Source organism: Gallinula chloropus (genome assembly GCF_964237585.1).
Source record: "Gallinula chloropus genome assembly, chromosome: 2".
In the NCBI taxonomy this organism is placed as follows: domain Eukaryota; kingdom Metazoa; phylum Chordata; class Aves; order Gruiformes; family Rallidae; genus Gallinula; species Gallinula chloropus.
Window position 1 is genome coordinate 70,045,491 of NC_140086.1, and position 13,054 is coordinate 70,058,544.

A 13,054-nucleotide genomic window follows, 5' to 3' on the forward strand; every position below is an offset into this window, starting at 1 on the left:
CCATGATTGCACTCTCAGGCATGGCAGCATACTTGACAGCCTCCTGTCCCAGCAGATACCATATAGAACACTTGGATGTTAAGCAAGTGATAAGTTAGGAGTGAAATAATTATGGAGGTTGAATTTCTATTGCTTTTGCACTTAAATGTTTCTTTGTGATTGTTGAAGGGTATCACTAATTTAGAGTATTATATTTGGAATAAACTTGCTTTGTGAGCTGTATGTATTGGTTTAATTGACAGCCTAATTACTGCTATAGTTATCTTGCTCTAAACGGTAATTAAAACAAGTAAAGAAGAGGGACTTGCAGGATCCAAACAGCAATAATCACTCACAAGCTTTCGTTTTTCTTAAGATTTTTTACCTAGGGATGAAACTTCTACAGTTTTGAAATCTCCATTAACCTTTTGTCTTTGGGTACTAAAAACACATTAAATTTCCTCCTATGAGCTCCAAATACTACTCATGAAAATGATTTCCTTCAGTACAACTGTTGAGTAGACTACTTGTTGATAGTAGCTTGCTCTTGAAATGAGTTGGGGGCATGCCTGTGTTCTTCTCATGCAAGCTGCCTGTGCAGTAGCACATCTGTCATTTTGTTACATGTTTATTTGCACAAAAAATCCCTAGTTATGAACAGGGGTTAAACTATGATGAGTGCTTGACAGGGCCGGGACATAAAGGTGGCCTTTCTGTGCAACAGCTTCTTCATATATATATACATGTCTAGTTAGAACAGCATTACAGTTTTTGCTATTAATGTAGCATGGAGAGATGACAGGCTGGTGATTTTGAAAGGTGAGAAAGTGCAGGGGTAGACATAAAGGACCTCTGCTAAATGTGTGGTGCAGGGGGAGGCAGCAGAGTTGACATGAACACAGAAGCTGCCAATCTTCTGCTTCCTTATGAGGCTACCAGGAAAAGAAACAGTTAGCCCTAACTAACTGTTAGTTAGTTTGTGGGGGTTTGTGATGTCACAAAAATAGGGTTATGTATACACTCAGTGCTGAGCTAGTACTGCAGACTCTTCACACAGAGAGAATCGCAATTGGCTCATTTATTAATAGGGAATATCCATCCTCTTCAGCATACAGGAATGCCATGTGTTTATATGTCCCCGGGTCCTTCCAACCTCTGAAGCACTGTTTGACAGCAACAACTCAGCTTCAGTTTGCATCCTTGCCATCTTTTTTATCAAAAGCTTGCATATGACACTCTGAGGTTCCAGCCTGTTTTGAATGCCAATGAGGAGATGGAACAGCTGTAAGGGAAGAACATTGATTTGAAACAACAAAATTCACAAAAAAACAGTGAATTTCTTACAAATCAAGTTAAAGTGCAAAGTTGTATCTTCCCTTCCTTTTGCAGATTTGAAAAAATTCTGCAGCTCTGCTATGAGGGACCTTTTGTGTCAATATTATTTTAAGTTTTCCTCTTTGTTCTGATAAGAAAAGTCCTGTGAAATGTTCTTTGTACATTCAGTAGGTAATTGCAGAATAATTTTATAATCCTTTCACCTTTCATTCTGTAAAGTCAGTTTGAGAGCTGGAAGAGGGGAAAGGGGTAAGAGGCAGAGATGGGCGCTCTTTCCACTTCAGTGTTTTCTGACCCCAATGAAACATAGCACTTCCCTTGAAAACGATTTTCTTCTTTTTTCACTCTGGACTTCCCAGACAACTTTTTTCCTCCTGTGTGTTAGGGGCTTAAAAAAGTGAACCAACCACCACAGCTATCTTCTGAAAATGGCCATCATTTCAGCTATGGATTGGCAGCTCCCTTTCCAGCTCTTCTTTTTCACACTGCTTCTTTTGCTTGGAGCCTGAAGCTAAAGAGAAGTAGCTTGCCATCATTGTCTCACCTGAAGTACTGGATATGGACACTCGCTTGGTATCTGTGTATGCTTGCCAAGCCTCCTAAAACTCCTGTCAGGAAGGGAACAAGCATCAGTCCATTAGCACTCTCAGTCTTCTTGCCTGCTACATGACACTTGTATGTGATAGACAAACTGCTATAACAGGAATCAGCTGCCAAAGATAGAGAATGTAAACATTTTGGTTTGCCTAAGGAAGGCTCTTCTGTAATGTTGCATATGGATGAGCTTTGCCTCTCCAGACTGAAAACCCCACTCAGATTATCATCAGTTTTGTCTGGGAGCCTCCATTACCATGTCCTGGCTCACTCTCATCAGCCCAGGCAGACCGAAGGGAGGTCTAGACTTCAAACTTCTCTTTCTTTATCCATTTCTCAAGAAAAAAAATCCCAACTTCTAACACTTCCCAGCAGATAGCTGCCAGTGTGTGCCCCTTCAGCACAAATCTATACTGCAGTTCGATGACTGCTCTTATGCCATCTCCCCACTGTCTCATTCACCTTCCTGCTATCTCAACCTTCCTTGAGTTAATTTAAGGACAGACTCAATGACCTGCTATTGTTGGTTTGTTGGTTCGGATTTTTTCCTTTCCTTTCTTTATTTTCTGTCATTCTGAAGTGAAAGCCAAGGTCTTCCATCAGAATGTGTGGGCCCAAATCACTTACATGTAAGAACAGCCCCACAGGATCTCACTCTGGCACCTTTTCTACTCTGGTAGCCTGTTTCTGCCAGTGTTCACATGCCTGCAGTACAAGAGGAAAAAATCAGAGTGAGACTCCTTGAAAAAACAGAAGAAATTTTGTTTTCTTTTTAAAGCTGTTTATTTTTCTTCATCTGAAACATCCTATGGCAGTGAATAGTTTTGTAAGCAGGTTAGCAGCCAAGCCAAATTCATCCCTGTGGTTTGAAAAGCCACAAAGGGTGAAAAATAGATTTTAGGATTGCAGGGACTGTGAGAAGTTACCCATCATGATTATGTGCCAAGCTAGGATCATTTTTACCTGAACCTTTCCACAGCATCCAGAGGCAGCTCATTCTGGAAGTAAGCTATGTTCACTACTACAAAATATTTCCTAATGATCAACCAACATTTTCCACGATGCAGCTGAAGGCCCTTATTCCATGGGTTGGACAAAGAAAGAGAGACCAGTTTGGGCAGGAAAGCAAAAAAAATGGAGATTCCAGCCATGAGAGGCAGAGGAGAGTTGGACAAGCTGTCTCAAATGGTGTTGTATGGGAAAGGTGTGACCAGGGAAGAGACAGAGCAATATAAGCAGGTAGAAGTTGTTCTGTCTGCATTTGAACAGGTCTGCAAATGGAAGTAACATGGGACAAAGTGGTGTGAGGCAGGATGGGAAATGCACGTCAGTAGTTGCTCAAGGTGAATAAAATGGTGACAGCCAGCTCTGGAAGCACCTTCATACTGCAACTGCACTTTCTTTGCTTTAATTTCACAATTTTCTCTTTAAAAAGCTTCCTTTACCCCCAGTGAAGTTTTAATGAGTTGCTTAGCTAGACCTAAATCAGTAGGCAGGACCTGGCAGTGGCCAGGTAGAATCCCCTTCTGCTGTAGTCTCGCAGTGTCACCTTGAGGGATTCAATGTCTGTGTTCATCCCCATTTATTCTAACCTCACAGGAGTGGCAAGGAAATGTGTTACATACTGGTAAATCCTCTGGTATCAAGTGGCAGATACATCGGTACAGGCACACAGCTGGCTGAATACATATTCCTATCTCTTCTTGCATGGGAAAGGGGGCCATGTGGTACCTGAAGTAGGTAGATTTCTTCAAACAGTTGCTGTGTGTGTCTTAGCCAGGACCTTCTGTTTCACTGGTAGTTTGTCTTCAGTGCACTGTACATCTGGTATATAGGTAGAGAATTAGAGCAATGACCACGTGTGAATTAGAGGAGTGGGGAAGAAAAAGTTGCTACAACATTTCACATGCACAGGAAGCTATTAGTGGGTCAATTTGATAGACTACTGACCATAGCCTGGTAGTAGACGGCAGTACTTGTCTGGAAAGTCATACCATGCCCCTACAGAACAGAGTGGATTGCTGTTAAGCAATGAGGAGCGATAATTTCTAGTTAATGCATGTGAAATAATTCTTCATTTAAAGTTATTAAGCAAGAGATCTTTGTTTTTCTTCAAATTTTAATCCTTTTATGTTTTTTCCATCTGTTACTTTTTTACTTTCCTGAAAAACAGTCACTCAGTTTTGCAGGTGGAGAAGTGCAGCACTTTTTCATCTGGACTGCAGAAAATGGAAATCCAGCATTTGTTAATTCCAGCTAAGAACGACTTTGCAGAGATGGTCAAACGACTCTGAGCTAGTTACGCTAATGCTTTTAGAAGCATAACCACTCATTACATTAATTTTGATGACTCAGGAAAAGAAAAAGCTTTCTTAACTTGCCTAATGGGATTTTTGGCCATCTTCCCAACAGCTACCTAAAAATTGCTGGAGTGATTGCTCAGTATTGATTTTAGCTATGGATTTAGCCATTGATTTCAGGAAGCTGGGGGCGGCGGATGGGCCAGTACAATAAAATGCAAACAGGATTACAAGGAGAAAAAGATTGTTGTGAAGATTCCTGGTGAACGTCCACTAGTTTCTTTGGTTCCCATTAGTATCCAATTGCGCTGCGGACGTCTCGTAAGCAGGGAGATAGCAGCAATGCAGCAGGCTGCACGGGCTTGTCAATGAGTGGCAGCTTGTTGCTTCAAACTGGCAAGAAGTGCAATTGCAATCTGGATGTTTGCTCATATTTCTTTACATGGCAGTGGGCACTGAAAGGCAGGCCTTACAACAAGGGGCTCATAATACAGGAGGCAATTTAATTGGTCTAGGTAGGGGATCACTGGCTGAGCATAAGGAGGTGCTGTACTTGAGAGACTCAGGGTGATAAATGCAAACCTAGTTAGCAGGTAATGAAGCTCTCTTCTTGCTGAGGAAGTAGTGGCAGGGTACAGGCTGAGTTGCTTTCTGCAACATCTCACTGCAGGGGGAAAAAGATGCATGCGAGATTACGCTTGAAATTGCCTACTATTAAACTGCTCATCAGAGCTGGTCAAGGTTAGAAGGCTTCATGAAAGCCTAGACTGGAGGTGTTGCCTGCCACTGCTTCTCTGGAGTGCCCTTGCATGTTGCTAAGGAAACTGGAAAGGAGATAAAAGAAAGATGCTTGCTCATAGTTGTTCAGTTGAAAGAATCTCAGATGAATGAGGGAGGCTAAATATTTTCTGTTTAGCAACAGGGCCAAACTGTGGCTCTAAGCTACAGACCCTGTTACACAGGGGAGAGATGTGAAAAGAAAACACATGGTAGCAGGAAAAGGACTGCACTTTTGGCAGCCTCTGCTGGATTACTTTTTTCTTCATCTTGGTAAAAACTGATAAGCTGCCGTTGAATGTAGTGTCCAACTTCAGTCCACCATTGAATCTGTCGAAGACAGAGCTTGGCTCCACCTCTATTGCCTTGCCTGCATCTTCCCACCCCACACACAAATCCAGTATAGGACCCTGTATGGCCATAATTAAAGTAGTATTTCAATGCAGTTCATTGTGGCATTTTAACCCCACAAATTCCTTGTGATCTATTATCCCCATTTTCAGGGGATAAATACAGACAAAAGAGGGTTCAAGTGATTTAAGGGAAAGAGGAAAAGGTGGAGAGGGTTTTGACTGGGACATGAATTAAACCTATGTTGCTGGACTTTCATTATCATGCACTGCACCTTTTTATTCGTAGCCATTGTTTCCACTTGCATTATTGTCCTACATTCCTCTTTATCCCTTCTTTATGCGATTTATAGCTTAGTCTTCAGGGTTGTTTGCCTCTGGCTTCCATTTCTCTGGCTAGTGGTAGTCTGACCCAAAGCCTTTAGCCTACAAAATAGCTAGGGATGCTTGATGGGTTGTAGAATAGCTAGGGATGCTCGATGGGGTGTAGAGATACAGACCTTTTCCTACTCACAGGAAATACTCTGTTGAAGTCAAAGTCAGGAAGCCACAGAGGGCATGGGCTCCTTTGCTTTGCTTCCTTTCCTGGAATCTATCCTGTCTCTCATATCATTTTATCAAACAAGATTTTCATCACTAATGAATGCAGTTTAAAAAAAAACCAAAAAAACTAAGAGAAAATGCCCTTGTTTGTAGAGACTTGAGGCCATTAAAATGCCAAATCAAAGAAAACCAAGGTGTTTAGCTTACTAATCAGCCTGCTCAGCTTCAGATAGCTGAATCTTGAACTCATTAAGTTTTTACATGTTCCAAATAAATCCACGCCCCAATTCACCATATGTACTACAGGGAAGAAGAAGGCAATTGAAAAAATGTGATGTCATCTGTTAATAAGACTGTGTTTCGTTTCTTCCTTATACCCACCCCATCCCCAAAGTATCTCCTAGCTTCTGGATGGCAGAAATGTAAAATTACTGTTACCTTCTTAACATGGGGGACCTTCAGTTTGCTATGTATGTGGCACCTTCTGAGTGAGAATTCCTCAGAACAGCAACTCACCTATTGTGAATTATGATGATTTTTCCAACCTACTTCTCTCTCATGCAGTCTTGCTATTTGACTGTCTTTGAAAGTAGCAGAGTAAATTTTCACGTGGACTGGAAAGTTCCTAATAAGTGAGCATTTCTACTATCAGGACACCAAGCATGACTATTTCAGTAAATTGTAGTATCTCTGTCTAATTCTTTACTGCCTTCTACCAGAGGTATTTTGGTCCGAGTAAGCGTTGAGTGGGTGTAGACTGAAGAAAGATTTGCATCCATTCTCCAAATAGTTTAAATCACTGTCAACAACCAGAGATGCATTAAGGAGGAGAGGATCAGATTCATCGATACTGTGGGAACTTGCCCATGTAGAAATTCCCTTCTGAAATGGGAAAAAAATACCTCTGTTGCAGGAAACCATGCAGTTAAAACAGTTTAATGATACTGTAACTCAGCTAAAATGCTTTTTTCTCCCTATTAAATGATTTGGAAACAAGTACTGATTTTTTTTTTCTTCTGACCTACTTCTTATTAAATTGTATTAAACAAGATTAACTATGCATTTGCATCAGCGACAACATTTCACAGTCAAATGCTGGATGACAGAAAGAGCTAGCTTACTTTCTTTCCAATTCTATGCCAGGAATCAGTGAATTAATTTACCAGTGGATGTAGAGAACAGTGTCATGAAGCCTGTTTTATAACCAGCCATCAGTGCTATGCAGTGAAATTCTTGTAATGAGCAAATCCATCAGACAAACTGCTCTGAAATTTGGGCATTGTAGAAAGTAGAATGAGAAGTCCCAATCCCAATTCCTGAAGGACAGTACCTGTCAGTTTTGACTTACAAGATTTTTTTTTTTCAGGACACTTCATGATCTATTATAAAAAATTCTTTTATTCATGTGAATAATTCTTGTGATACTCAGTAAAATAACTTTCACAAATAAGAAGCACTTGCTTGAGTAAGAGCTACAGAATTGGATCCCAGGGGAACAACTTCAGCAGGAGTTCCTAAAGAATCCATCATTCTTAGTGAAAATCTTAGGCTTAGTTGATTAGAAATAACCCGAAAGTAGATACTATTTGTAAATTGTTGCTATTGTTTAGCATGTATCTACCTACAGTTTTGCTCAGTTTGTACCTACCTACAGTAAGCATCATTCTCAGGTTCATTTCAGTGGAGACTGAAGCCAGAGAACAGCTGACACCTTTCAGCTGACCATCACAGAGGCCCTACAGCGAATGGATAGCAGACATCAGTCACTTGGCAAAGGCAGAGAAGTCACCACTGCAGCTGTGGGACAGAGAGTGGGAAATCAGAACACACCACAGCCTCATTTCTTTTCAGAGCAGGCCAGCTGCTGAGGGTGAACTAAAGTACCAGACATCCAAGAGGAGTTTATTGTAGGGTAAGGTATTAAAACCAGGGAGAAAAACTCTTACCACCTCAATATTTTTATATTAAAACCCCCCACCCTGAACCTTAAAATCATCATAATCTTTATCAGACACAGCACTATGAAAAAAAAGCCAACCTAAATGTGAGCATTCAATCAAACTGGCAACACTAAAGGAAGGCTTACTAAGGAAGGCAGCTGTGCCTAAAATAGAAATTATTTCCCCCCCAAAAAAAACTATTTTTAAAATTGATTTAGATGAACTTCATTCACGTGTGTTTATTGAACTTGAAGATCACAGCCTGGAAGTGTGAAAAATACCTATTGCTTGTTAAAAATCAAGATGATCTGACATGAGGAGTGATGGGGTGTGAAGCAACCAACAGGCCCTGGCCCTACAACAAAGAGCATTAGAAAAATTAGTGAATACTAAGGGGATCTGAGGGACAGAGGGGACTCCAGGGTGTTGTGATGGCTTAATTACCATGTCATCACTGACTGAAATCAGTAAAAGTGCTGCAAGATTTCTGCATGTGTTTTGCAGTTTAATTGTAGTCTTTAAGCTCTGAAAGACCAAGGCACAATAGTTCCAAATATCGGGCCCAGGGAATCACCAGAACTGACAATCTGAGTGCATTAAGCTGTGTACTTACCATTAGTACCATTCATGCTTCTGTGACTTCATTGATGAACATATTCCTGGCTCCCAAAAGTCAGCTGTTGCTGTTACAGACAGAGCTGCAAGTGGCATTCTGCATTTCATAACCCTGAGTTCCATACCCATTATTGCTCCTTATGGCAATTTTAAAGATGTGTTTTATTTAAATAAGCTTTTCTTCATCGAAATAACTGTAACAGATGTTTTATGTTCTATTTGTTTTGCTATGTGGTAACACTGCAGAGAGAGATTAAATTAACTCCCCAAGTAGCATATTTCTTGGGTGAAACTAAACAAGAAAAAAATGAAGCATATGTCCAAGGGAAAGTCACATGTGCATTCAAGGGACAGATAGATTGGCAGTTCTGCCTCTGCCGATTCTTTGCAGGGTGTGATTGTGTACAGGGAAAACCACCGTGCATCACATTCCCAAGATCACGGGGGCAAACGTGTGCGTTACCACATTGGTGATAGGGGAGTTCCATTAATATCAAAGCTATGGCTAACTTGTCTTTGTTCTCCTGGGCCACCATTCCCTATGTTCCTCTAATGTTCATGCTTTTTTATGTGTCAATAATCTTTGCTATAGAGATTCATTTACGTCACAATTAAAAGTGCTGTTGGAGGAGGGTGTTGGGTCACAAGGCTAGAATAAAATTGCAGTTCATTGAAGAACAGTAGCAACCTATTTGACAAAATGAAGAAGACTCTTATAAAATTCTTCTCAGCAATTCCATGAAGTTGGATCGTGGAAGCTTCGTAACTCTGCATATGCTTTGATAAGCAAGACTGCCCCAACAATGTTTCTTCAAAAAATAATAAAAAGATTATATATTTTAAAGCTTTCTGTATACTGAGCAAATAAGCCTAAACAGTATCTGTCATGATTTTTGCCTTGCTTGTCATCATTAACAGAAAGATAGATCCACCCACAAGTCACTAGCACTGTGACAAACCGTGTTATGCCAGGATGACAACTTTTCTCATCGAAATGAAAAAAGAAGTCAAGAAAATGTCACTGTTCCCAGATTGAAGTCTTGTGACAAAACAAAGCTAATGACACTACAACAGTCTTTCTCAACAGATGCCTTTTACTATAACTTTCATTTGAGAAACATGCTTTGAACAGAGGATATTCTCAAAGGCATTAATCATGAGCAGGGATCTCAGGACTGATTCTATTCTCAGGAATCCAAGTCTGGATATGTGAAGGTTTTTTGATTGCATTGCCATTTGAGAACTGAACCATTTTGGAGCAAACTGGTGGGGCAGAACACATTTAAGTGTGAACTTGAGAACTTGTGTACTGCAATGATGTAGGTTGTCTTCTGCCTATACAGCACATTTTTGTGTGGAATACATTGTGCCCCACACAAGGAAAAAAACCCAAAAAACCCTGTTTGAACTGCTTTTAGGCTTTTAGTAGAGCTAAACACTACTGAGGTTGAATTATCTCAGCCTGGAATCAGTTTTAAGAGAAGGCTTGGTTTTTAAAGCTGATGATATAGTAAAGTTAAAGGTGCTTGGTATCTCACACAGTTAAACTCAGAGATGCCAGAAGATAGGCTGACATGAGTAGATTGATGATGTCAGAAGATAGGAGACAGAAGATAGGCTGCATTATACCAGAAAGCATTTGCTACATATATGGGCAATTATCCTATGCAAAAAGAGAATTGCTGTTTAAAAAAAAAGTAAAACCTAATAGAGGTGAAGCCAGCTAGGAAAGCTAGGTTGAATGTTTACATTGATACCTCAGGTAGATAAAGCATGAGCTGACAATTAGGCAGGTGATTAGTTTGAGGTGATCAATGCTTCCATCCCTGCACCTTCGGACCGAGCTGTCCCACTGTGCATAGCTGATCCTGAGCTCCCTGCAAGCAGGATTGTGTCACTGGTACGGTGGGGTCCTCTCAGTCTGCAGCCTGGTTACCCTCAGAGCTCGCAGCTCTCCAGAAAAGGAGCCAAAGCACAGAGAGATTAATGCAGATTGTGTGAGATTGTTCTGGAAATCTGTGGTAGAGACAGGATGTGCCAGGTTTCATGCTGTCCTTTCTCACCACCTGGCTGTCCTTTCTCCCAGTCCTGCCCAAGAACGTTTCATCATTTCTTGTCAAAGAAGTAACTGGCGGTAGCTATACCTGCTCAGCTAACCCTACCAGCTGCTGTTGTTGCTTTTTTAAATCAATGTAAAGTGTTTTCAGATCCCTGCAGTGTGCTTCCATGGTTTCTTAGCTGTGCTGAGAGGTTCCCCGTGGTGTGCTTCCATTGTTTCTGAGCTGTGCTATGAAAGCCTGATGATCCCCATCCCTTCTCTGCAGCTCCGGCCTGCCAGTGCCATCCTCCCAGCGCGTGCATATGTGTGTCTCCTTCCGAGGCACATATAGACATGTGCTTCTGTTCTCTTTGCACTTCTTTTTCATTCCTTCACATAATTTATTCATGCCAGTTTGTCATCAAGTATTGTATTTCTGCCCATTCATAATTTAGTGGACAAGAAGGTAATGGTCTTACACAGAACAGCACAGCACAAGGAAAAAGTGCACCAGGGAGTCAGTGGCCTGGCTGGTCATTAGTGGAAGACTCAAGGAGGTATTCCAGTTTTCCCTGCTCTGTCAGATGGTACTGCTTGCTGGGGGGAGCAAGTGCTTGTGTGCCAAAATCCCACAGATACAGCTAGTTTCTATAATGAGGACTTAGAGTTTCAGATCCTTGGAGAACACAGTTTCCTTTAGCTAGCTGAAAAGTTGCCTGAGGCAGATGCAGTCCTAGGTGACCTAGGTCTGCAGATGCAGTTCTAGGTGACGGTTCCATCAAGAGACTCAATGCCACTTGACTACAGGCCTGTAATTAGCACTACTGATGTGAATGAGCCTGTTCATGGGTTTAAAATTAAGCACATGGGCTGTTATTAATGGGATTGGGACCTGAATTAATATGCCGTGTGTGTCTGTGTTGGTGTTGTGTGCACTCTCAGTGCCCAGGTAAACGTTTGTGTTTCCACCACTATTTCCTTTCAGCTGAAATACCAAAGCTGAAAAATCCTAAATGTGTATGGGAATGTTAAAAGCTACATTAAGTTGTTAATAATTTAGAGAAGTAAATTACCTCTTTAAAATGTTTGGGTTTTTGTTCTTCTCCTATGTCTTGCCTCCTGCTGAACTGGAAAGGTGGACAAGATGGCCAGTCTCTACAACATACATATCCGCACGGGTTGCTTCTGTAACACAGGAGCCTGCCAGTTGCATTTGGGTATGAGCAATGAGGACATCCAAAGGAACCTGCAGGTTAGTTTCTGGAAGAGATAACATGATGTACTGCCCATGGAAATTACCTGGACTGACCCAGGAAACACCTTCTGGCTATCAATTCTGAATTTCCTACGGATGGGAGGTTTGAAGGGGAGAAGAAAATATGTTTCTGTGTAAAAAAAAACCCAAACCCAATGTAATTAAAATGTGTAGGATATACTGTGGTTTTGAGTCTCAGCAACTTTAAGGGTGAGGGTAAATTTGATTTGCTTTCTCTGAACTTTCAACTCAGTTGCCATGTTAAATAAATGAACTGAAATTAAACTCGTGGAAACTGGGTGTTCAAACAAAATTAATTGATGGACCCAAAGCAGTATGTGTTGCTCCCTTTCCTTCTTTCCTTCCTTTCCTTTCCTTTCCTTTCCTTTCCTTTCCTTTCCTTTCCTTTCCTTTCCTTTTCCTTTCCTTTCCTTTCCTTTCCTTTCCTTTCCTTTCCTTTCCTTTCCTTTCCTTTCCTTTCCTTTCCTTTCCTTTCCTTTCCTTTCCTTTCCTTTCCTTTCCTTTCCTTTCCTTTCCTTTCCTTTCCTTTCTTTCCTTTCCTTTCCTTTCCTTTCCTTTCCTTTCCTTTCCTTTCCTTTCCTTTCCTTTCCTTCCTTTCCCTTTCCTTTCCTTTCCTTTCCTTTCCTTTCCTTCCTTTCCTTTCCTTTCCTTTCCTTTTCCTTTCCTTTCCTTTCCTTTCCTTTCCTTTCCTTTCCTTTCCTTTCCTTTCCTTTCCTTTCCTTTCCTTTCCTTTCCTTTCCTTTCCTTTCCTTTCCTTTCCTTTCCTTTCCTTTCCTTTCCTTTCCTTTCCTTTCCTTTTTCCTTTCCTTTCCTCTTTCCTTTTTCCTTTCCTTTCCCCTTTCCTTCCTTTCCTTTCCTTTCCTTTTTCCTTTCCTTTCCTCTTTCCTTTTTCCTTTCCTTTCCCCTTTCCTTTCCTTTCCTTTCCTTTCCTTTCCTTTCCTTTCCTTTCCTTTCCTTTCCTTTCCTTTCCTTTCCTTTCCTTTTTCCTTTCCTTTCCTCTTTCCTTTCCTTTTTCCTTTCCTTTCCTCTTTCCTTTCCTTTTCCTTTCCTTTCCTCTTTCCTTTCCTTTTTCCTTTCCTTTCCTCTTTCCTTTCCTTTTTCCTTTCCTTTCCTCTTTCCTTTCCTTTTTCCTTTCCTTTCCTCTTTCCTTTCCTTTTTCCTTTCCTTTCCTCTTTCCTTTCCTTTTTCCTTTCCTTTCCTCTTTCCTTTCCTTTTTCCTTTCCTTTCCTCTTTCCTTTCCTTTTTCCTTTCCTTTCCTCTTTCCTTTCCTTTTTCCTTTCCTTTCCTCTTTCCTTTCCTTTTTCCTT

The 13,054-nt window shown here is 41.0% G+C and overlaps 1 protein-coding gene across 1 annotated transcript in view; it reads left to right on the forward strand.

The window, feature by feature from the left end:
- MOCOS (molybdenum cofactor sulfurase) overlaps positions 1-13,054 on the forward strand; it is a gene marked incomplete at its 5' end in the record, with an annotated part of 232,679 nt that overhangs the window by 174,915 nt on the left and 44,710 nt on the right. The window contains one exon of the mRNA XM_084280179.1: positions 11,607-11,723. Within this exon, the coding sequence (XP_084136305.1) occupies positions 11,607-11,723 (117 nt within the window). The remainder of the gene's footprint in view (positions 1-11,606; positions 11,724-13,054) is intronic.